We start from the raw sequence: 26,837 nt of genomic DNA, 5'->3' as shown, positions 1-26,837 counted from the left end.
ATCCTTAATACAAGGCTGTTATCACTTTTTGTGTACATGCCTTAGAGTTGGAGTGACACTACTGAAGTCTTTGTAATTTTACTATTGACTCCTTGAAGAGTTGAATTTCTCCCATATGGAATGCGGAGGGGAAAGGGCCATAGATCTAGAGCCAGCAAGACCTGCTGAATTGGCACTGAGTTCCCCTGGGGTGACAGAGGGTGCATCTCGTATGCTAGTAGGTGGTTGGCCCTCTAGATACATTCTGGCTGTTGGACTCCAAAGCCCTTGTCCCTCCTGCGTGCTAGATGAGACTTTTGGTGGAGATGGCACCAGTCTAAATTCCTCCATACAGAGACCATCAGGGGACATTCTCAAGTGATAAGTTGGGGCACAAATGCTTTCTACCAATGATTAGGTCACACATACAAGTCTACATTGAGTATTTCACTATGAACAGGTCCATCTTCTAGGTGCTGGGAGGGAAAAAAAAAAGTCTAAGGCCCAGAAATCTTGTCACTGCCTAGAAAAATAGATGAAAACACCCAAAGAATTGAAACCAGCACACTACACTTCAATATGTTGAGGAGAAAGTTAACATTTATTCATACCATCAAATGAACCATGCAATCTTCTTTCCAAATTCTTTGCAGGTATTATTTAATTCAAATTTACAAGCCAATCAAGAACTCTTCTCTCCTCAATTTTGAAGTAACTAAAGCACAGAGAGGTTAAGTAGTAAGACCATGTAGCTAGTGAAGGGGCTGTCAGCTTTGAAACTCTATGAGTGGAACCACTATTCTATGTTGCCTCTCTATACTGCTATCAAGGCTAATTACAGAGGCTTTATGATCAATATCATATTAAGGCAAAGAAAAATAAATAAACTTGCTCTTAAAAATATACCTGAATTTTGTAAGCCTGCTGTGATTACAGAATTCATACCTAGTACACTAATAAAAGTAAGCGAGGGTTACTAAATAATCTTCCAAATGATAGGAGACATCGTCTTAATTTCCATTAGAATCAAAATTGGTTCCCCCACGATTAGAGCGGTTTACAGTAACCTATCACCATTTTTTTCTCTTTGTATCCTCTCTCCTTAGTCTAAGTCATCAGAGGATGATATATGGAGGCATCAGCTACCAGCTGAGGCATGGCCCATCAGCGACGTGGTGTGAAGGAAGGAGAAAAGGACAAAGTTTATGCCTTGGAGTGCTTCACTGGTTTCACAAAAGCTTTTTGTTTTCCTACTGTCATGGGCTAACCAGTTCTTAGAAGTCTCTGGATTTGTTGTAATAGTATGTTAGCTATTTTTGGAGAAGTTTGGATTTCATAAGAGAACTGCCAAGCCATGTGGGCAAAATCTCCAAGAAGTGCTCCCTGCTTAAGGACAAGGAGAAATCCCATTTTGTGTGGCATTAGGGAAGAAAAGGCATCATATGTAAGTAGGTTTGGAGGGGCAGGCCTGGCCATGCCAAGACATACTGTTGGGTTTGTTGTTTCCTGTGACTGATCTCACCTTCATGGCAATAAGAAGAATAATGACAAGAACAAAGGCTTGACCAAGAACATAAACAAAAATGAAAAAATTGCATCTAAAAATTCCCAACTCATAACATGTAGAATAAAATTAATAAGATTTTACTTTTATAATTAAAACATACTTTTATTTGCTATTTAGAGGACCATTTTCAGAATAAATACAATGGACTAAAAGACTTTTTAATCTACTTTTATAATAAGCATTCTTATTAATGACTTATAAATTCTTATTATCTAGCTCTTGCTAGAGCTATTTCTGTTACTTTATAAATTGCCTGTATATTAACATACAATTTATTTCTTCTTAATACTTGGTTAATTGTACTTTATTTTCCTCCCTATGGAATATCTAGGCAATCTGCAATACCATCAGTGATGACACACCAATTTTCTCAGTGAAAGTATTTCCATCCAGATGAAACTTGGTCTTAGCAGTAGAGGAACTTATTCAGGGACAGTGTTGCCACATATAATTGAAAACTTACAGTAGTTAAATCATCATGATATTATTTTGGCAATTCATTTTTCCAAAATCAAAAACATAAATTTCTTAACTTCCAGCCAACTCAGCGCTGGTATCAACTTGGGGACTAATTAATTTTTTCTATCCATAACACTAATTTTTTTCACATAGTAGTCCAAACTTTAGAATATTTACCCAACTGGGGAAATTCATCAGATAGTGTAAACTGGAATAAGATAAGTGTCTAATAGACTGAGTATTTTCTTCAGTTTTAGAGATTTAGAAAAATCTGTGGGCCACTTCACAGAACTCTCTAGAAAAAACCCAAAAGGATAAATTTTAAGGTAGTGAATTTCCTGTATGAGAACAATTCATGTAGTCACTGGGTAAATTTGAAACAAAACAAATGATTAGACATTTTTAAAAAAAAGTTACATATATATATATCTATATATATCTATATATATCATTAAGGTCATTAAGTGTGAAATGTCTGGTTTCCTTAAGTAATAAGTTTGACAGTTGATATCTCTGACATTTCACTTTGACACTTTTTATTTTTTTTCCACTTGTGAAGTTACAGCCTCAGTCTTTCAAATGCATGTTTTGGCTTGTGATTATCTTTCACATTTTTTAAGAGCAATTTTTTTGAAACCATGAATATATCAAAAATTTGTGTTATTTTTGAATATGAGTTCTATCACCGAACCAATAAAGTGCAGACAGCTTGAAATATCATTGAAGTGTTTGGGAAAGATGTGGCTAATGAATGCACAGTACACTGATGGTTTGAGAAGTTCCATTCTGGTGATTTTAATTTTGAAAGTGAGCCATGTGGGTGACCTGAGACCAAGGTGGAAAATGATGAGCTGAAAGCTGTAGTGGAAATGAATCCATTTAAAACTATGCATGAATTAGCAGCAAGGTTTGATGTTACTATTCCAACAACATTGGACCATTTGAAATGAATTGGCAAGGTAAAGAGGCTGGACAGATGGGTACTGCATGGATTAAACGAGTGTCAGAAGAGAAATTGTTTCAAAGCTTGCCTTTCTTTGCTGTCACGACATAAAGGCAAACCATTTCTACACTGTTTTGTTACGTGTGATGAAAAATAGATTCTTTTTGACAAATTGCAAGCATTCAACACAATGGTTGGATAAAGATGAAGTGCCAAAACACATCCAAAACCAAATATTCATCCAAAAAAGTTAATGGTATCTGTTTGGTGGGCCAGCACTGGTATTATCTGCTAAACTTCATAAAACCTGTTCAGTCGATCACAGCGGATGTCTACTGCAACCAACTGGATGAAATGATGAGGATGCTTGCGATTAAGCAGCTGAGATTGGTCAATTGAGACAAGCTAATCCTCTTGCAAGACCACATGTCCCCCAAAACAATGCTACTCAAACTACAGAAGCTGGACTTGGAGACTCTTTGTCATCCACGGTATTCACCAGACCTTGCACCAACTGACTACCACTTCTTCCAGGCTTTGGACTACTTTGCAAGGAAAAATATTCAATTCTCAACAAGCTGTGAAAAACAGCTTTCACCATTTCATCACCACCCTCTCTCCAGGCGTCTCTGCTGCTGGAATAAACAAGCTACCCTTAAGATGGCAAAACTGTGTCAATAGTTTAGGTGTAGATTTTGATTAATTGCACTGCTTCTTGTTAGAGATATAATAAACTAAACTACTTTTGATTCAAAATTGGGCATTGCATATTTAACAACCTAATACCAACAACAACAACAACAAAAACACACCAAAGTTTTAAAAAAATCAACTTGAGGCTGAACCACCAATGATTTCAGGCAGAAAGGAAAGCAGGTATACAAATGAGGGAACTAAGCTAACCAATCCTTGAAGTCCCTAAATTACCAGGGTGTGACCACTTACCATTGGAAGCAAGAGCTTTCCCATGCTGTGGGACAAAGTACTGACCTTTTTTGGCGAGGCTATCATTGGGTTCATACTTCTCAATCAATACTTGGACTTGCTCTTGTTTTAGAGGTGGGTAAAGTATTTCATTTAGCCGGGGATCTCGCTGCTTAAGGTTGATAAAATCCATCATCTGATCAACGGTAAGGTATGGTTTGCTTTTGGCACCACTATAAACAATTAAAAACCAAGAAATAAGAGTATTTTTCTACCAAATTTCATTCATATATTTGCATTTAACTATAGAAAAATATTTAATAAAATCCTGCTATACCCAATTAAAGCATGCTGTATTAAAATTCCTGTCTCGCCCTGAAAACACTGTGCTGCTCCACCATAATTGCTGTACTTCTGTAGGATACAAATATCTATTGCAGTCACCATCTCTAAAACCCCATGCTCTTGAAAAATATCAAATGTGTAAGAAAACCCACAGTAGGAAAAAACCCTGCATTGTGTGCATAGGGATGCACCACTCTAAATTGAACACAGAGATAGAGATAATTTTTTGATTATGACATTGGACTTTTGGTTTAATCACCAAACTCCCATATCCCACATAATCATTTAAAGATGTACTTATTACTGTTACATCTTAAAAGAGTAAACAACCCATTTGGACATTTTTTTCTCATTAAAGTTACGCTTCTAAAAGAGCCTATAATTTCTCAATGTACTATGATTCAAACTTCCCATTTCAATCTTGTTGACAACCAAAAGACAAGTTCAATGGTACAAATAAATATTTGATGGCAACGAACATCACAAAACAAGAATACCCAGGGTCATTCTCAGCAGCACTGTTTTCCTCTCTTCTATAATGAAGACATACTTATTTTTGTTTTACCACATTTTAGATTGATTTTCTGTCATGTAGATTTCAGTGTATTAAGAAAGGTAAATTGCTACTTCCCCTATATTTGCTTTTATTCAGTGTTTTAAAAAAGGTGATGCCTATATAAATTTATATTTTTTTAACATAAAAGCAACTAATTTTTCAGCTGGGCAGGTTCTTAGTAACGCCAAGTTCTCATTTCACTAATGTGGCTCAGAGAGGTAAAATGACTCGTTCCCAGTCCCAAGTTCTTTCTGCTTTACCGGTCTGTCCACTAAGCCAAGATGCCCCCCTGTTCTACTCATAATCCTCAAACCACAGAGAACCATCTGAGCATACTAAAACAACTACACCCGGCAATAAATCACAGCAAACTTCTACCCATGAAAAGCAGTGGTTGCACCTCAGGGGCAAGAACATATGACCCTGCCCGACAGATCACACAGGAGCATGGCTTTTAGAAATGGTGTGTCGTGTTCTTCCATCTCCAACTGCTGCTCGACATCCTGTCCTAGCCACCCTGAGTATCAATGCAAGCCAAAAAGAGTGGGTTAAAATGTGTCCTCTTACAATTCCGAAAAGATGTTATCAATTTCAGGTCGAGGGCAAAGGTTGTTCAGGAAAACTCTGTACACATCTGGAGTGAAATCTTCTTGAGGTATCGAATCATTCTGGGAAATAAAACGACAGGGTCAACAAATGGTCTTTTTCTTTTCCTAGCTTGCTCCCTCCTGTTTTTTTCTTTTTGTCTTTTACCTCTCTCTTTCCCCTCCCTCCCTGCTTCCTTTCCCTTATCTTTTAGGAGGTCAGGGTAAATGTTCAAAACATATCTAGGAGGTCAACTGTAGAGTTCATTTGGACACTGGCTTTACGTGTCAAAACCCTTATTTTCTGTTGTTTTTTCATTTTAATTTAAGCTTAAGAACTTTCTTCTGCTAAAAGGACATTAAAGCAATTTCCTACGTGCATTTACCACAATAAGTTAGTCCTAGGAAAGACGGGGTCTGTTTAGAAGATTGTTTTGTAGGCCGGGCGCGGTGGCTCACGCCTGTAATCCTAGCACTGTGGGAGGCCGAGGCGGGTGGATCGCTCAAGGTCAGGAGTTCGAGACCAGCCTGAGCAAGAACGAGACCCCGTCTCTACTAAAAATAGAAAGAAATTATATGGACAACTAAAATATATATATACAAAAAAAAAATTAGCCGGGCATGGTGGCGCATGCCTGTAGTCCCAGCTACTCGGGAGGCTGAGGCAGTAGGATCGCTTAAGCCCAGGAGTTTGAGGTTGCTGTGAGCTAGACTGATGCCACGGCACTCACTCTAGCCCGGGCAACAAAGCGAGACTCTGTCTCAAAAAAAAAAAAAAAAAAAAAAAAAGATTGTTTTGTTTTGTTTCGCTTGAGTTTTTTTTTTTATTGTAGTAAAATACACACAACATAAAATCTACCATTTTAACCATTTTTAAGTGTATAGATCAGTGGCATGAAGTACACGCACATTGTTGTGCTGTGTATTGGATTTTTGAAGGAATTTTTTTTTTTTTTAAAGTAATGACCTTGGCGACAGACACAGTCAAAATGAAAACATAAATTCCAATTTTGTGTTATTTTTTCAAATAATGTTCCCTCTGGTTTACATAATCTGATAAGTTGTAAAATAGTTTTCGTCAGTAGGATAGCACCAGTCATTTTTCACTGATTGCTCCTGGTCCTATTGTTTGGGAGGCAAGACATTGATACAAAAGACCACTTCTGTGACTTATTTTTCTGTTTTGTTGTGCTGCCATGGAAACCGGAAGCATGTATTCTATCCTTTGTTAACAGGAAGGACATTTTTCATACAGTTTTACTATTTCAGGTATGTGTTTATATGACTATTTTTATTTTCAAGTCCTGAAACCAAAGAAAACACCCTTCTTTCACCATATTCATATGCTTGGAAACGTACTTTTACAGAAATGTCTAAAAATTATTGTCTGAAATTGCTCACTGCTTGCAAACAGATAACTTAGCTCATCATTTGGCAGATAGCAGGATGTCCATGTTTGTAGAATGAATGAATGAAGTAATATTTCCTTTGCTAAATCCATTTATAAAATGAGATGGGAAAAAATCTATCTTGCAAAATAGAATTTCGAGACAACCAGACAACATGTGAATCATTATACGTAGAGAGATGCATGATTAGACTTAGGTCTCCTTGGACACAAACTTTGAAATCATGAGCACAAGAGGTCAAATCCAAGACCAATGGGAAATTCTCATGGATTGTTTTATTGGTATTCTGCCAGTCATAAAATAGAGACAAGTACAACCTGTAAACAGGTTTCTAAAAGTTCACTTCATTTACAAAAAGAGAGAAATCCCTTTGGCTGGAAGATGCATATTTTTCAGTGCAGCTCTCTCTCTGAGTTAGACACCTACAGCTCTTTAAATAGTTTTGCTAGTGGCTGAAAATGACCCTGCCTACTTCAATACTTTGCTGAGACACAGGGAAAAGAAAGATTTAAAATCAAGTGCAAGAAAATGCTCAATGGCTCTGCTGGCCGACTCAAGTGCATCCAGTGTTTTGGGATTTTATGAAGCCCAAGTGTGCTCTCCCATTCTCTCTCTCTGTTAAATAGAGTTCGCTCCAATTCCCCCTCCCCCAACCTCACCCAGCACACAGATAAATTGATTTTATCTAAGGATATCAATAATTGTCTTCCTTCTCTTACTAACCTCCTCTTTTCTTCTGTCTTGTCTTAGTTTAGAATCTCACCCTCTGGAAAACCTTGCCTTCCTCCTGAACTGGGCTGTCTTCCATTTGTGCACCCATCACACCTTGCTTGTCTCATATTTCAACACTCATTTTAGCGTACCATTGCTAACCTGCAGATGTGCACAAGCTAGAACATGTGTGTTGCTTGGTAACTGCTCTATTTTCAGTGTGTAACATGGAGTAGGTATACAGTAAACATTTGCTAAATGTATGAATGTAATTTATGAGAAAGGTGGAAACTGATCAAGAGGACTCCTGGTGTTATATCTGCCGTGGAATATCAGATTTAACTAAAATCATTTACATAAGAATTTTATAGAACAATATGCTTCACTAAAATCTAATTATTCTTTACCAGCTGTGAAGTAGGACTTTCTATAAAGGGGTCAAATTAATGAGATAACCTGAATAAACACAACATTATTTTTATTGCCAGTTGGATGTTAGCACATAGGAAAAAGAAAACTTTCAATACAGCTCATTTTCTTTATCTCACTTTGCCCAACTCAACTGATAAAGATATCCTCAAGTCTCTGGGGTCAGTGGGTGAAAATGGGAGAAAAATATTTTGTAGAGAAGAGTTAAAATGAATGGGCATCATTGAAAGCTAAAATGAAAGGACATAGGGAAGATATTTAGGAAAAAGCCACAGACAATTCCTAATTCCTTGCATTTTAAACAAGGCTGAAATTTACAAAGCTCATTCACATACTTTCCCTTTCTGGATCTCACAATTTGGTGAAGTAAATGGCACAGATTCATTTTTCCTGTTTGACTAGGAGGAAATCCAAGGTCCAATACTCTAAAGATAATGCCTAACATTCAAACATTTGTCTGTGAAAACTTCCCAACCACAATGGCTAAAGATGACACATTTTTTCTTTGTGTACACAATCTCCCTTTATATACCTTTATTATTGCATTCATCATACACCTGTTCATTTTTTTATATTTCTGATTTTCTACTGGACCGTGAGTTTTTGAGTGATAATCTCTTATTGAATTCCTGTGTGTTCTCAGCATGTGCCTGGTGTACAATAGACATCTAAACAATGTTTGCTGGATGAACCGAGGAGATAGTACCAGGCCTTAGGTCTCGTTTTGTAATTCAGGACTTGGTCCATCCCGTCAGATACTCAATACAAAACAGATTGTCAGTGATTATTTGTTGCTACTGTTAATGGAACTTTTTGAAGGTGAATTAAGAAGGCCAGTGTAATCTAAATCAATGTTAACAGAATGAAGCACATTTATTTCAGAAAATGCAAAGTGCCAGCAAACTTGAAATATGAAATTGTTTCAGTTCGATACTTGTATACAAGGAATCTCAAAAGGAAAAATATTTTTTTAAAATCTTCTTGGTAGTACTGGTGGCATTTGCAGTTCCAGCTTCCATAGACCTGGTAATGTCACATCCATGTGCCAAATTAAAAATTAAAAAAAAAATCAAAAATCCCAGATACATACACACACACACATGAAAAATTACTCAAAAGGATAATAAGAATTAATATTTATTGAGCACTTACTATATGCCATGTGTATAGTTCCATGAGTTTAACTTGGATGTTTTCATTTAATCCCCGTCACCTCTATGAAGTTGGCATCCCTAGTGTCCCATTTTTATAGACACAAACACTCAGGTTCTAGCAGGTTACAAAATTTTGCCAAGGTCCTTGGTGAGCAAATAGGGTGGTGGCAGTAGTGGCAGAGGCTACAGTTTGAATCTAGGTCTCCTGACTCTCTAACTCACACTGTAAACCAGTAAACTAAATATTCCTATTAGTTTTGGGATGGTGGTTTGTATTTCCTTCATTATATATTTCTAGATTTAAAAAATAATTCTATGATAACAGGCGCTTAACATTCAGTAAAATGGTATTTTAAAATATACTAATTTACTGAAGTGGACTCTAGTGAATAGAATCCACATAGATTTTTTTCTTGACTTTGTTCCAGAAAATTCAGAAAGTCAGCCTATCCTAAATATTTTTGTTCTAAAACTATAAATCAAAAGTTATACTAGCCATAGTAGATACGTGAAACAATTACAAGTAAATCACTCATAATGAACTTAATACTTCATGTGGTTTTAAAAAAGACCTTTGATATTAGTGATTTTTAGAATCACAAACTGCAAAAATGATTATGTTTCTGATTTATATTTGGGATGTAAGGAATAGGAGAAAGGCAACATTCTAAAGTTATACAGCCATGTTCTTTTATAAATTTTATCCATAGTATTCTTTAGTAAAACTTTAAAAAATCCAAAATAATTAGTTTCCCTTTGTACTGCATTTATGTCCATTAACTACAGTAAACTTTATTATTTAAAACAAGTACATTAATGTATTCTATATCTACTTCATTAAAGTGCAACTCCATATGCCAATGCTATGGCAAGACTAAAACACAATTCCAAATGTCACCGAGCTCTCTTCAAGTTACTAAGCCTTAAATCGAGAGAATTTAGCACAAATAAACTATTTTCAGTAGTAAAAAGTTTGTGGGTAAAGTAATTTTCTGAATATGAAAAGGTTTTCAAAGGTCTCACTGGAAAGCATGTTTGGATTATTAATAGAAGGACAGTAATTGCCTTGTCTCTCTTTTTAGATACAGTACTACTTTTTAACAATTAGAGTAACTTTATGCTAGCAACTATAATCTCTAAAGGAGTGTCCTCTAAAGGAATGTGTTATTCCAATGGTTCATGTCAGCCAGGATACAAGTTCAACTGCATTAATTATCTCTAACAATGTGCACAAAGATAATGTTTAAAAAATCTCAACAGGATATCCACTGTGTTTCTGGTAATGTATCTATTTACAGAACATAATTAAATCTGGTTTGAATGACTGCTGGCTATGAAATAAGTTCCCAATTTTGCAGGACAATCTACCATTTCTACAATCTTTTTCTTCAGTGGTGTGTTTAAAATACCTCCTGTTAATATATCCAGAATCTTTTTGCTAACTAGTGGATATTTTCTAGAGCCACTGTTCTATAGATATGAAATTACCACGAAGACTTAAAATATCGTTGTGATGTGCCACAGTCACTTCACAGGAACATTTATTTCTTAGCACTGAAACTGTCTTTGGTTTTTAGATTTTTTAAAAAGCATTTTAATTCTACAAGCCTTCCAAGTAAATTATCCTTTACTATGACTAATGATCTTTCAAAAGTTTGTGATGGAGATGTTGATTACATATTTTTAAAATTATCCCCAGTTTGTTTTCAGAAAATTGTCATTACATTTAATTTGCTAAAAATAAATATATATTTTTTCCAATTTAAACATAACTCCTGCTATTGAATCACATTTTCCTTTTAAAGTGGCTCCAGGTGATATTGGTCTGAAAGTTTGAACCTATAATAGACATAGTGGATTATAAAGACTCAATTTATGTTTATTGGCTGAATTTTCAGAATACAATTGTTAAGAAAATTGCAATTTACAGATTGGTTGATGGATTTGGTTTTCTATTCAGCTTCATTTTCTATTCCTTCTTTCCCTTAGCTAGATCTATCACGCTAAATTAAAGATTTTGATCATTATATTTTACAAGATGTTATCCAGGAAAGGTAAAACCAGAAATGATTGCAAAGAAAAAAAATTCTTTGCACGTCTGTGCAAATCCATCTCTCATGCTTTTCTCTTTATGTTTGAATGCAATGGTCTTTTCCTAGTTGCTCCAATTCAGTAACTTCTTCCCAGCCTCAGGGATTTACACGTACTATTTTCTTTTACTGGAAGGAGCTTTCCTTTATTCTCAATGGCACCACTCCTTTTTTTTTTTTTTTTTTTTTTTTTTAATAGCACTTCCCCCAATTTACAAATGCATTTGTTGCTGTGTTTATTGCCTAGTTCTCCCAGAAGACTCCATGGTCCTTGAAACCCTGGGCTTCATTTTGTTCACCACCATATTATCAGGGCCCAAGGGCACATGGTAAGAGCTCAAGAAATATTTGTTGAGTCAAGGACAGGATCTTGTTGTATCTTTTCTAATCCAAAGCATCTAACAAAAAGCAACGGTAAGCAAGTTTCAGCATCATTTTTTTTTCTCTTTTAATCCACCCTCTAGCAAGTGTCTCAAGCATCTGATTTTGCTTAATGAAGTGAAGTGAACTGTTTTGGGAGACTTTCCACAGCTCTGCTCAGTCTTGCAACATCATTAGCTTTTTCCACCTATAGAAGAAAAGTGATTGTGGAGAGGCATTCTTTTTTTCCTGTGATCTACTGAAGTTGTTAAAAAAAAAAAATCTTCACTTTTTGCAAAGTATTCACAAGAAGAATTGGCTGATGAATTTAATAATAGCTCACTCAATCCTTTTTAAAAAATTCAATCATAAGTTTAAGAATGGCTTTGCCACTTCATTCAGTGCAACTTGAACATTGCGAGCATGCTTCAAGAGGCTCAAAATTTCTTCCTATAAAGTCAGTGTTATCCTTAAGTGTTTACTGGTTGCTTAGATACTAAGGTAAAAACTATTTGTAATAGAAAGGAGAGTTCTGCATACAGCTGAGAAAAGAGTTTTATGCACTAGACTCCCAGAAACAATGGTAACAAATCATTTTAGAGCCAGTTATGTAGAAATGAATTGAAATGAAGGCAAATTACTTTTTTCTAGGTGGTTAATCTATATGAAGTGCCCTGTATATGTCAGGCATAAAACAAAAAGCATGTTACATGCTTGTCCTCTCAACTACTTTCCCACAATATGAGCAGAGTAAGCATTCTGCAAACTGTTTTGATCCTGCATCCCTTTCAGTAAAAACCTTCTGAGCACAGATCCTGCAGAGTATGTAAATATATTTATTTATTTATAAATATGTACCTCCATACTAATTGCTTATGTAACTTATAAATCTTAAAAGTAGAAATTTTTAAAAGGATGAGATACAATGAAATTAATATTTTAAGTGTCTTCCTAAATATAATGGCTTTACAATATCACTAACATCTCAAGAGATACCAAGAAAGGGTTTCATTGTTAATGATAAGTTTGAATCCATATTTCAAGTGGTCTTTTTGATAACATTGACCTTTTTGGGTAATTTTTTTTTATATTACCTGATTAGGTGATTACTTTTTTTTTTTTAATCTACCAAAAACAAGGGTCATTCTAGATTGAATTATTGGGGTTAAGGGGGTGAAAGAATATAGTAACAGTGATTTCACACATTGCAAATCATAACAAATAAGTTATGGGCTTAATAATTAAAAATTATGTTTAGGTAACATTGGGGCAATATACATTTAGTAAGAATTATGAAGAGCTATTAAAATAGCCAATCTCTAAGGAGTTCCAAGCTCTCCCTAGTCTTTTGCCTTCTAAGCCTTCACCAGAATCTAGGCATTTTCGAGCCTGCTCCTCCAAATTCTTTCGGCCTCTGTCCATTATCCAGTTCCAAAGCTACTTTTATTTCTTATAGTTATGGATGCTGGGAAGTCCAAGGTCAAGGAGACACATTTGGGTAAGGGCCTTCTTGCTGGTGGGGACTCAATGCTACAACGTCAGGCGGTGCAGGGCATGACATGACAATGGGCTGAACACGCTAACATGCTAACTCAGGTCTCTCTTCCTCTTCTTATAAAGCTACTAGTTCTCCTCCCATGATAACCCATTAGCCCATTAATCCAGTAATGCATTAATCCATTCATGAGGGAAGAGCCCTCATGACCCTATACCTCTTAAAGGCCCCATCTCTCAATATTGACACATTGGAGATTAAGTTGCAACAGGAGTTTTGGAGGAAACATTCAAACCATAGTACTATAAGGCAACATGCTCACCCTTGAAGATGGAAGACTACAAGCTTCTAAAGCAGTTTCAACTCGCTTCCGGTCTGCTGAAAACAAGCGATATATGCTGCAAATTGAAAACACAACAAAGAAGAGAGGTTTAAAAGGCACACGGATCATAATACTAACAGATGACACCAACTCAAAATATCCCATTGAATCAGACCTATTTATGATTCATCTGTAAAGAATGAAAAGTAACTATTTCTCCGTGCATCTGTACCTGTATTCTGAAAGATTGATGTATGTGCTTTTAAAATTAAAGTGCCTAATATGAAGTCAATATTTTGAGAGAAACAGTGACAACTTGATTAAAAAATATTGCATTTAATTAAAAAATTAAATAACTTCTAATATTAAGCAACAAAACAGACATCCATACCAACTGTGTCCCCTTGCTCCTGCTACCCATTGCCCCAAAAATATATGTTGCATAATTACTAATTTGTTTATTAACAGAAGCTTACTGGGAGCTTGTGAGGCAAAGGTTAAAGACTTTTGGCTAAATATGGTCTAGAGATGTATTTTCTTTGGTCACTAATTTGGTTTTGCTCTTTATTTTTTATTTTTTTTTTTAAATTTCAAAATATTAAGGGGGTACAAGTGGTTTTGTTACATGGATGATTCTTATAATACTGAAGTCAGGGCTTTTAGTGTGCCTGTCACCAGAATAGTGTACATGGTACCTGATACGTAAGTTTTTATCCCTCACCCATTAATCTGGTTTTTAAAAAAACATAACTTAAGTACTGGACAATTTAATATACTAATTTGGATTTACGGTTTCTATTGAGACATTAGAAAAGCTAGTGTCTGGCACTGACCAATCCCACAGGGTATATGGTGGGGGCAGTTGTGGCTGTCTCCTTTAGACAGGTTTTGCTCTTTAGTTTTCCTTCCTACTTCCTGCTTCATCATTTCAGTTCCCTGCCTGGCTCCTGTTGGCATCTGAACTGATAACCCCCATTTTAGGGCTGGAGTTATTTTGCTAGAAAGAGGTACTAAGGTCACCCAGTTTCAACCCTTAGAAGAGATCTAAATCTCAGACAGCCATTTGGATTTAGTAACAAGGTTCCCTCCCCCACTCCCTCCACCCCCTTCCTGCTTTGGTGTTTCTTGAAAACGATGCCACAGGAAACGGGGACTCCAGGGACCTGTCTGTGAGGAAACAGGCTGCACTGACGTGAGACACGCAAGAGGTGACACAGGCATGCTCCCACTTAGGCCGGTGGAGAAACAAAACAGAGCCGTGGCACAGATTCAAATCTTTGAGAAAAAGAAAATGAATAATGGGAAATGCTCACGAAGCTTACTTTTTGAGAGGAATACGCCCTTCTGGAGTGACTTGCAGCTTAAGTTTAGTATAGCTGTTGGAGAAGCAGAAAAACAAGAGTTTCATTTTTTTAAAAAAGTTTTTTATTTTAAAACAAAATACATAGAAAAAGACCCATGCCTATGTAGAGTTTGCTGAATGTTCATAAACTGCCCAAGTCTCCACTTGGCACTCAGATCAAGAAATAGAATATTGTCACTTGAGTAGCATTCCGGAAGCTCCTCCCATACTCCCTGCCAGGCTCTACCCCCCAAAGGGAACCGTTATCCTGACTTTAAATAACATAGGTTATTTTTGCCTCTTTTTGTACCTTATATAAACTAATCACATTCTTTTGTGTTCTCACTTCTTTCAATAATATGTTTTTGAGATCCACCCATATTTTGTTTATGGTTGTAGATTGCTCATTCTCATCACTGCATGCTATTTCACTGTATGAATATAACAACTGTATTTATCTCTTCAACTGCCTGTGAACATGTAGGTAAGAGATGGAGCAACAGAACTCCCCTTCACTGCTGAGGGACATGTAAACTGGGAATACTGCTTCAGGAAACTGCACGCACTGTGACCCAGAAACCGACATCTAGGTGTGTATGCAACAAAAATGTTTACTATGTGTTCACCAAAAGACTGGTTCTAGAATGTCCATAGGAGGAGCCTATAGACATTTGCAATTAGACAACCCATGGTTTCAGGTAAAACATCTTATATATCTCTATATCCCCTTCCACTAACATTACCTGGAATAGCAGATGTTCTAGAAATGTTTGTTAAAAGAAGGATGATAAAAATCAAAGGCACGGTTAAAAAAAAAAAAAAGGAGGAAAAAAGAAAGGGAGAAGCGGGAGGTATGTAGAAGGGTCCTTAAGGTAGCCCACTCGGGAGAGGATGTGACCCCATCAAAAAGCATTTAAATGAAGATCTGTGAGGTACTGACTAAAAGTAAAAGTAATTCATAGAAGAGTAAAAGAGAAATGTGGCTTAAATATTAGGTCTGGAACTACGGGTCTGTCTTACGTAACAAGAGGGAAGAGAGAAACGCTGTTAAATAAAACAGAGGGCCACCTATTAATGTTTCCACTTGTGGTTTTGATTTAAAGGCTTCTCAACCTCCTGAACAGCCACAGCTTCCAAAATGATCACAACCAGCTTTCCTCCCTGCTCATCTGGCATAAGTCATTATTTTCCTTGGTCAAACAATTTTTCAAAAGACTGCTGCAATTCCAGAGTGACCTGGTAATCTGTTTTGCTTTTCTTTTCTTCTTTTCCCTGTGCTCTTTCTTTTACATTTTTTCTTCTCTTTTCTTACTAACATTTCCTGGGATGGTCTATACGGGCTGGAATTAGGACATCAGTCTATTGATTTAAGGTGGCAGGGAAGTTACTGAAGCATCTATCAGAGATCTAGGACTCCAGAGAAATAAGGAACATATGCTATTCCTCAGATTAATAATTGAGAAGACACAGGCAGAGGCAGAAGCAGAAGAATCTTTGAAATTAATAATTTTTAGTTCTGAGTACAGCTGCCAGGATTTGGAAATGTCTCCTTGTTATGTGTCAAAGGCATTGGCATTCAGGGGAGCTCAGCCCAGGTGAAACACGGATGTGCAGCTTGGACGATCTTTCCTGGAAGTCTTCCAATTCTGGACATGGGAGGTATCAGTTCCCTAACAAATCTCAAAGGGAAATTTATGTTTACCCATGTGAGAAGTCAATGCAGCACAAACAAAAGACTCACCAAGGAGAAAGGAAACTGACTCAGAAGGAGCAACACCCTTAGCAATAAAATTAGAGCGACTTACGCTTTTTCCAGAAATGCATCCCTGGACATGTTTTGGGCCAACAGGTTTGTTGCCAGACTGAAAACTTCATTTGTCCATTCCTGAAAAATGTAAATCACATTTGCATTAGCTTAAATACTGCACTGTCATTAGATGCATGCTTTTAGCTCAGCTTCCAGGAAGACAAATTAGTTCAATTTGAATACCAAAGGTTTTTTTTTTTTTCCTTTATTTTGAAGAGAGGGAGGGTAAAAATGACATAATTAAATACAAATCCCTGAGTGACTACTCTTTTCCTAAGGAAATGTTCTTTATACATAAACAACAATTTTTTCTTTTTAAAATCCCTATTTAAAAAGGGAGGTAATTGCTATCTTGCCTTTTAATAACTACATACTTTTTTACTATTTTCCTTGAATTATAAACAGATAAAGAGTTATAGAAAAGTTTAAAATATGGTCAAACAAATTTACAACAGAACTGCAGACATCATCTTCTTGCTTTGCTACTCATGCCAAAGCAGTTATATCGGAGATCTTTCAATGATAAGTACAGTTCCAGAAGTTCTCTAAAGGAGTCATAGTCAGGATGTCACACGATTTACAGGATTCTGCCTCCCCCCAACTCTGCCTGTCCCTCCCTACTCTCCTAATCTGTACCTCATACCACTCAGCAGTGATCTCACTTTCCTTCCAAGAAAAGGGGAAGGGTCTACAAAACAAAGTTGAAGCTTGTTCTGGGTGATGATTTTGAACACACAGTAAACATTCTGGGCCCCGAACCCTACAAAATTCTCCAAGAGGAAATGTCACGAGAGCTAAGTACACATCTATCTGATATTGCTGTAGCTCACTTGGTTCCCTCTTTAATGAAATAACATCTTTTAGTTCAACAACTTTGCCACGTACTTTTTTTTGTTATTTTTACTTTTGTTTGACCTAAGGCACTGATAATACACTGTCACGTGACACAGTGACATTTGAGATGGGACTGTAGGAACAGGGGGACATAGCATGATGGGAAAGAGAAGAGGGGGTCTAAGTGGAGAAAACTGTCTGGGAAAAGAACCAGAGGTGAGTAAACATGTCAGAACTCAGAGGGAACAATAAGTAGACTCATAGGAATTAGAAAAGAAAGAGGAAGTTGCAACAAAAAAGTGGAGTTGGGGTCAGAGTATGGAGAGCGTTTATGTGTCTGGAAATATGTTAGCAAAAATATGTGATACTACTACAGGCCTTTTTTTTTTTTTTTTTTTTTTAATAATGGGAGGTGCTAAGATAATGCGGCAGCCAAGTTGAGGATGGATTTGAGGCTGAGAATCCAAAGAGGAGGGACTCAATTAGGAAGCTGCAATTGTCCAGATGAGAAATACTGAGGCCTTGACCTCTATATTTTGTCAGAGGACTTAGAAAAGACAGCAAAGACAAGCTGTGAGACACAAGCAAAATTATTGACCACCAAATATGATGTACATAGACAGAGAAAAGCATCAGAGTAATTTTTTAATAGGTTGAAAATCAGTTTTCCTCAAATTACATAATTTTAAGCTAAGAGTAATAACTACTGGCACTGGTTTTTAAAATATGTTTCTGGTTTAATGTTTTTCTGGGCTAAGGGTCAAACTTTAGACATTTCTAGCTCCATGGCAACTTTATGCATTGGTAAAAGTATTTATAATTGAGGGCAAGGCACCACTTTTTATGTTTACTGGGGCCAATTCCACACTGGAAATAGGTACAGTAAAGGCATCAGGAACCATTGGGGAGATTTAACTTGGTCTGACCTTTTAGGTTGAAAGCTAAGGCTTTCATTATATCCAGTTCAATAGAAATAAAATGTGGAAAGCCATATGTGTAACTTAAAATTTTTTAATAGACACACTAACAAAAGTAAAAAGCAGCAGGTGAAATTAATTTTAATAATATATTTTAATTAACCCAATATTTCAGACATATTAATCATGTAATCAACATAAACATTATTAATGAAATCTTTTTACCTTCTTTTGACATGCTAAGTCTGTGAAATGAGGTGTGGATTTTACACTTTATGGAACATCTCAATTTGTACTAACCATGTTTCAAGTGCTCAGTAGCCACACATGGCTATGGCTGCCATGTTGGTCAGTGCAGGTCTTCTAGATGCTTCACTCTTTCCAAGCGTCCTTCATAAAGCCAGCTGAAGGACAGCATCATCACCACCCTCACCTCACAGCCACAGTCAGCTCATTCAGAAAGCAAAGCAGAATTTATTTTCATCACACTCTCAGACTGTGAGCATCTGAATTCCCAAGTGTGGAATTCCTAGAATCCAATGGCTTCCTGCAGCCTTTAGCGATACTCGTAAGACCTGACCCAGTCTAAATCAAAGATTCAGGGATGAAAGCAGTGATCAAAGGAACTTTACAAACAACCTAAACTCTTGGTTTGGTGCTGGTCTCAGGCTATAACGCGTTGGGCTAAAACAGCATGTGTCTGACTTTGAGTTCCCCAGTTCCCCAGGCAATACAGGCAGAGCATCACTAGAGTCTGCTGCAGCAAGATAATTTACAGCTCAGGACTTTTGGGTACCAAAACTTGCTTCCCTATGCAAGTAAGGGATATGCAACCAAAGCCTGGGGAAAACTGGTCTACATATATTTTAGAGAAGTACTTCTCAAACTTTCATGTGCATATGAATCACTGGGGGTCCTGCTGAAATGTCAATGCCCACTCAGTAGTCTGGAGAGGGGACAGAGATTGTGTATTCCCTAGGAGCTCCCAGGTGGGGTCTATGATGTACACTGCCAGGAATAACAATGTTCTAGAGAGGACTTACAACATTGACCAAAAGCCTCCTGTTAGAAATGTAGGATTTTAGCCTCCACACCACATCTTTTGATTCAAAATCTACATTTTTATTTTTCAAGAAACCCCATCATTTGTCATGCCTATTTAAAGTTTAAGCACAGCATAACACAATGAAAGAGATATGGCCAGAGAGGCGTAAAGCAGCCTCCACTCATTTTGAGATTCTGAAATATCCTTTGCCTAAGGCTAGACAGATCCTAGCCCGGCAGTGTTTTCACAAAGCCAGTGCTGGGCCTTGGCTACTACGGCACTGGAAGGACAACTTTTTATTTAACCTGGAGGATTTGCCTTTCTACTGTCAAAGTTCTGATGATTGCCTCTCAACTTGGTTCCACCCCTGATATTTAAACCCTGAAGCTTCTTAAGTGACATTTTATGCTTATGATCAATATCTTCCCATGAAGGGGACGACTGACACCCTAGTTAGAGAAAATGGCTCTAAAGATCAACTTCCATGGAGTTTATGCTGGAGTTTACAATGTACTTTTTGTATATTACATCTGTGAGAGTATTTCTGCAATTCCCTCACCCCACAGGTTCCCTTGCAGTTGCTGAAATGCCAGTCATGGCACCATCAGAGATACCAAGTTTCTCTACCGTGCCACAAAGTTGATGTACTTTTATTTCTAAGGCTACTTAAGTCCATCATTCTTGACACAAGGTTTTCTGTGTTTGCCTAACACTATTAACAATTGTTTCACAACAATCAATTAGTCTTACAGCTATAGCTGCGACTTACTATGCACTGAATTAAGTTCTTTGTACCCAATAACCTAGCTAATTCTCATGACCTTTCTCCAGGAAGTTTGTACCATTACTATCCTCATTTTACATATGAGGATTCAAAGTTTAAAAGCACTTATAAAACTTATTTACGTCCTCAGAGCTAATCAAAGTCACAGTTTGGGATTAGATGACTGGCCTCTTGGACTTCTAAACCTGTAATCTTGGACACTGTGCTCTCTGTCATTTTGCTCTAGAAAATTTTGAGTTGACTGATACATACAATTAAACAAGATAAAAAAAAAAGGCAAATAAATCCACTTAACTGTATTCTGTATCAAACACTGATTTAGCACTTATGATGAGTCAGATGCTGTTTTAAGAATTTTGCAAATAATTAACTCATTGAATCTTCACAGCCACCCTATGAAATATATTCTATTATTACCATCCCATTTGACAGATGAGAGAGTGGAGGCACAGAGACATTCAATAACTGGCATGGGGCCCCACAGTTTGTTACAGGCACAGTGGGGATTTGAACTTGGAAAGTTTGCCTCTAGAGTCAAAACACCTTACCACTGTGTTATGATGATGAAGTAAAAAAAAGTGGAGAAATGAGAGAAGAATGGATAAGATGGAGAGAGGGTTTGAGATAAGCAACAAAACGCGGGTCTAAATACTAGGGTTTTGATGGAGGTAGGTCACCAGTTCAACTCAAACTTGCTTTACCCGGTGTAAAGGGGGAGATTCAATCGTAACACGGTTCCCAGTTGTCCTAGATCCAAATACCAGTCAGTCTTGCAGTAGCTCAACAACTGTTCCTAGTTCTGAGAACAGAGGAAAATTTCTCCCATTGGCAATTCAACTTATGCCTAAAAGGGGTATACAGAGAAGGACAGCATCTTCTGGAAGAAATATCATTCTTGCAGATGTTTGTGTTTGCCATTGTTCTGATTCATGTGATCTTTAATATTTTAATGTATTTATTTTATCTTTCCTTTGTTTGGTTTGCAACAGAGGTTCAAAAAAAGCAAAAAACTTACTATTCGGTCCTTTACAGAAAAAAGTTTGCTTGTCCCTGGTATGGACCCCTGTATGTTTAAAATATTAGATAAGCTGTATCCTATGGTAGGTATTCTCTGGCCATTGGATATTTGCAATCAATATTATGTCTTATAAAATGAGTACTGCTACTGCATGTAGATCAAGTTCATTCCTTTGTAACTACTATATTATTCCACTGTCGGAATGTATAATTTATTAATCTATTCTTTATTGATGGACTTTTTTTTCCAAAAATATTTGTTTGATAAATATGCTTCATGTTGCCTTAGGCCACATCTGAGAAATTCTCTAGGACAGTGGTCCCCAACCTTTTTGGCACCAGGGACCAGTTTCATGGAAGACAATTTTTCTACGGATCGAGGGCAAGACGGGAGAGGTGGAACTGGTGGGATGGGGAAGTGGAGCTCTGTGGCTTGGTTCTTAACAGGCCATAGACCAGTACTGGTCCGTGGCCCAGGGATTGGGGACCACAGTTCTACAGTGAATACCATAACGAATTTTTAGGATGCATGCGTTTTCACAGTACTCACCCAAAGCACCATGAGCTTTGGTGGTCCTGGACATCAGGGATAAGGACACTCTTTGGGCAGTGTATGAGAGCATTTTCCCACATTCTCAAAACAGTTGCTATTATTAGGCATTCCGAACATTTTTGCAAATCTGAGAGATGCAATGTGGAATCCTGCAGTGGTCTTAATTAGCATCCTGACTGACCGGCGTAATTAAGCATCATTTTATATTTTGGGAGGCTGTTCTACTTTTTCCACAAATTCCTGTTCATATTCTTAAACCATTTTTCTTTTAGGGTATTTGTGTTCATTGTCTTTAAAAGAGGAGAGGGGTTTTGTTTGTTTCTTTAAGGTTTGAGCTCAAACACAGACCAGTGTCAGGATTGGTCCTGTTGGTAGCAACAAAGTGCCACACAATGGCTGCATGTTATCAATAGCATTGGGGCATGCAAGACCCCCAGGCTATGGCTGTGACCCGAAACCAACCAGCTGGAGTCACAAAAAAAGGCAGAGTGTATCCTTTTTTCTTTCAAAAACATAAATGCATTTAAAGAGTTCTTTGGGGAAATGAACACATTCTAAAAGGACTACTGAATCAATGTATGTAGCGCGTGTGTGCTCTCTCTATCTATATGTATATACATAGACATGCATACATATATATTTTCATATATTTATGTAATTGTGGCCAATGGTTACTCTAATGAAGGAAAAGAAATGACAAATGATAATACCCTGAAAGCAGGTACAGTAGTCTCCCCTTATCTGTGGGGGATACAGTCCAATACTGCCAGTGGATGCCTGAAACTGCTCATGGTACCAAACCCTATGTACTAAGTTTTTTCTATACATACAAACCTATGGTAAGGTTTAATTTATAAATTAGGCACAGTAAGAGCTTAACAATAACTAATCATAAAATAGAACAATTGTAATATGCTGGCTTCACTACTCTTGTACTTGGGGCTATTAATAAGCAAAATAAGAGAGGCTTGAACAGAAGCGCAGCAATACCATGGAAGTCCATGATAGTGGAGAGGGCTACTAAGTGACTAGTAGGTGGGTAGCATATGCAGCGTGGATACTCTAGACAAAGGGATTTGTCACACCTGGGCGGGATAAAGCAGGCTGGTGCGAAATCACATCACACTATTCAGAACAGTGTGCAACTTAAAACTGACCAATCATTTATTTCTGTAATTTTCCATTTAATATTTTTGGACTAAGGTTGACCATGGGTAACTGAAACCAAGGAAAGTGAAACCTCAGATAAGGGGGGAAGGGGGCTAAATGTATTTCCAAAGTGCCTGATTCAGAAACCTCTAATTATTGTACTTAATTTTTAAATACACTTGAATTTTTTAGAGTAGTTTCAGATTCACAGCAAAACTGAGTGTAATCTACAGAGATTTCCTATTTACCACCCCCGTACACACACACACATAGCTTCCCCCATTATCAACATCCCCCATCAGAGTGGTATGTTTGTTACAACTGATGAACCTACACTGACACATCATTAATCACCCAGAATCCACAGGTAATGTTAACATACACTTGTGGTGTTGCACATTCTGTGGGTTTGGACACATTTATGATGACATGTATCCATAATTATTGTGCCATACAGAGTAGTTTCACTTTCTAAAAGTTCTCTGTGTTCCACTATTTATCCTTCCTCCTGTTTAATTAATTTTTAAGAGTTTTCAAGGTATGCAATAATTTAAAACAAGATATTTTAATATTTGGGAAACATACCTAATTCTTGTATTGCTTTATATTTATTTTTTATTTGTTGGAAAACCGTTGCTGTCACTGAAAATGGTTGTATCCTGATTACCCCTACTCAATAGTGGGTAGCAGTTTAGGACGTGAGTAAGGATGAACACTGTGAGACTCACTCAGAGTATCCTCAACTGGCTGAGCACATTTCTCTCACCTCCTGGCATGCATCAGCGCCCATCCTGCTGAGCATTTGTCCTGATGCAGAGAAGAATCTTTTCATGCTGAAAGATGGTACATGAGCTGTAAAGCCTTTTGTTAAAATCAGAAAGGACTGTCTGAGAGGTCACTGCATTTGTGATACTGTATAGAAAAGCTAGAATTTTAGACAAATTTCTGTACAGATTCTCTGTATTAGGTGGTAGTGAAGGTTTTCTATTTTATAGTCAAAACATTCTCATTTTCATCCCATACTCAAATAGAAATGATCGACAACCACACATAGTTACAAAAACAAACCAAAAACCAAGAAAACATATTAGGGTCCAATACTATCACTACTGGGACACTAAGCATGTCACATTACTCAAATCAAGGAAAGGTGCATAATTATTTTCAGATTATGCGATTTAAATGCCTTTAGACTACAGCTGACAAACACGCAACTCAAACTAACTTAGGAAATAGGAGAATTTATCAAGAATTATTGGGTTACTTCCTATGATTGAAGGAAAAATGGATAAACTACAAACCAAAGAATGTATTTATAGTACAAGATTATCAGGAATCTGGAGACTGAATGTCAGGTGGGTTTTCTTCATTGCTTTTGCCCTGCTCTCTCTTCCTGAGGACATTATTCTTTTCCCTACTGAGCGATTCTTCCCCATGGCCAACAGCTGCACCAGGACTTGTCACATATGGCACCTCCCACCACCAGAGAGTCTGATTGATTCCCTCACTTCCGGTATGAAGCAGCCTGGGAAAGGTCTGATTAGACCTAGAACAATCAATTCAGGTAAGAACCTAGGAGTGTCCATGTCAACTTAATCATTGGAGCTAGGGGAAGCAGCAGCGAGCAGAAGGGTGGGTGAGTACAGAAAGTAGAGAAGACAGGCGAAGCCATACGCCCATTACCTTGGAGCCTTGTGGGAAAGCAGACAGAAGAATAGGATGTGTGTCATTCCACAACTGGCATGGAATCTCATAGTTCTGTGTCTTTTTTTTTTTTTTTTTATAAAATAGGAAATAAATTGATACTCATTGAGTTGACTGTATAAATGAATGTGTAAATGAAAGAGACCTACTGCCATGTTTTACAATTTAAGTCTTTGGAAAGTAATTCATTATAAAGTGAACTATGCTGGAATAGGTTATAAAAACGATAAGTACTGAAGGTAACATGGAGCTGAGGGAGCTCTCCAACTAATTAAAGCACAGGAGCTTTAGTGTTAGAGTTTAGGGCATAGATGTTGGCTACATAGACATGCTTTATGTTTTAAGTTTTGGGGCTGTATTTTAAAGAATCCTTGCCCATCTGTCTTCCCCCAGATAAGTGAAGTAGTATTGTACTAAATGGTACCATGATGGTCTAAGGAAGTGTTCACACTTACTGAAAATGCAGTGTAGAGGATGTGCTATTTTGAGAGGTGCCAGGTTCAGTACATTCTAGTCCCCTTGACATTCTTTTGCCAAATGGGAAAAGTTTAATATGGTAAAATCAAACTCAGATGAACTTTAAGAGAATCCTTCAAAGGGAAAAAAAAAATAAAACTTCCCCCAAAGAGCAACATCCCTGGCACAGAGTAGAAGAAAGCAGAAAGATGTTTGCTTCAATTGAAGTTTTCACAATGAGAGGTTTGCAGCTATATCATTGTGAGTCCCAAGTTTATTTTTAACATCAGCCAGGGAGACCTCCTCTGCCTCCAGCTGGTTTCCTGAGTCACTGCTCATTTCTACAAGTGAGAAAATGTTAATTGAGTGTTCATATAGGGACACTCCCCCTCAAAGCTTTCTTTCTATGGATTTCGTGTCAATCCACCACATTCTTAAAATGGTTCCTCCAACAGTCTCATGTCACTTTTATCAAAACACTTGCTATTTATTATGTCTTTTAATCCCAGCAGTCTCAATGTTAATTATTACTTTGGTTGCATTTACCTGCGTGCTGGGTACTATAGATAATAAATGCATGTAAGCAGGGTCTGTAATTAAAATTGATATCATTGTTCATTTTTAAAAATAATTCTATTTGAAGAGATCAAATAAAAAAGATTTTAAAAGGAAAAAGCAACATGGCTATGTCCCTTAATAAGATGTGCGCCAAGCAGAAAAAGAGGACCAATCATAGTTTCTTGGGAGTTAAGTAGTGTTGCTTACCTGTCAAACAAAATATGTTTGACACAATTAAAACTGTAATCCTTGAAAATTGATGAGTAAATTATGCACAGGTACTTCTTCATTAAACTTATAACTTAATGATAGAATTCTGCTAAAATATAATTTTCTCATTTGGAAATCAATTTGTATTAAATTACTTTAATTATACCTCCCAACTTTATTTTAAACCATTTTGCAAGCTGGATCTTTCTCCTTGAATGAAGGGCTATTTGACTCTTGATAAATAAATTGATCACGTTAGTCTTTCCTCTACAATGAGAACTACTCTTTGGCCTTGGCCTTGACTTCTTCACCTTCCATCATTCCTCATTGCCTGTGGAGGTCATGGAAGAGTGAATCTTAAACAGAGTTTGTTTTTTATCTTCTAATTTAAAATGAAAATACTGGTGTACATTTATTTAATGTTATTCCTGACTTTCATATTATTGATCCTTTTTCTAGCTTATTTAAAAATACAATTTATTAGATTTCAGAATCCCATTCTACCATTTTCCAGTTGTAGGACCCACTGCTAAACGCTATTTAATATCCATTTTCTCCTCCTTGCCTAACCAAAACCCAGCATCATTCAGGCCAGCAATATGCCCAATTGAAAAAATCAACATTTTCCAAGCCTCAGCAGCTAGGTTGGCCCCATAGGGCACATGGCCAATCACATGGAAGCAGAAGTCTTTGGGGGTTCTGGGAAAATGTGGTTTCCTGATACAGGTGCTCCTTTCTTTTTGCTGTTAGGAACAAATGGAATTTATTTCTATGCAGGTCCCCCACCATCTCCCAAAGAAAAACAGAATATTGGGGAAAAGACTAGAACTGGGCAAACTATTTTACCTTCAAATTCATTGACCAACTGAAAATTTGATCCAATGAATCGATTAACTTGCTAAAAATAACACTATTTTTGTGGGCAGATGTAAATGATCTGTCTTTTGCAGTCCATTTTAACCTTACCAGTCAGATCTTTAAAGAAAATTCACCAGCTAGTCCTGAAAAGGTCTTGAAAAATCAAATAATCCTTACTCTTAGCTTCTGTCTCATTTGTCCCTGGGAAAACAGAGGTGATTAGAAGAAAACAACTATGACTGCCTCCACCACATGAACCACTTACAGGCATTTCTA

The 26,837-nt window shown here is 37.0% G+C and overlaps 1 protein-coding gene across 2 annotated transcripts in view; it reads right to left on the bottom strand.

Annotated features, from left to right (window-relative positions):
* Positions 1-26,837, bottom strand: part of PLCB1 (phospholipase C beta 1) — a 652,483-nt gene that overhangs the window by 197,191 nt on the left and 428,455 nt on the right. For both annotated transcript variants that reach the window (XM_069495451.1, XM_069495450.1), the window contains exons 5-9: positions 16,475-16,554; positions 14,650-14,703; positions 13,328-13,403; positions 5,341-5,441; positions 3,939-4,105 (exon numbers count right to left, since the gene is read on the bottom strand). In XM_069495451.1, coding sequence (XP_069351552.1) covers positions 3,939-4,105; positions 5,341-5,441; positions 13,328-13,403; positions 14,650-14,703; positions 16,475-16,554 — 478 coding nt within the window. The remainder of the gene's footprint in view (positions 1-3,938; positions 4,106-5,340; positions 5,442-13,327; positions 13,404-14,649; positions 14,704-16,474; positions 16,555-26,837) is intronic.

This window comes from Eulemur rufifrons, chromosome 20, assembly GCF_041146395.1.
Source record: "Eulemur rufifrons isolate Redbay chromosome 20, OSU_ERuf_1, whole genome shotgun sequence".
NCBI classification, from domain to species: domain Eukaryota; kingdom Metazoa; phylum Chordata; class Mammalia; order Primates; family Lemuridae; genus Eulemur; species Eulemur rufifrons.
The sequence above is the reverse complement of the archived record's forward strand: the minus strand, read 5'-3'. Positions and strand labels throughout refer to the sequence as shown.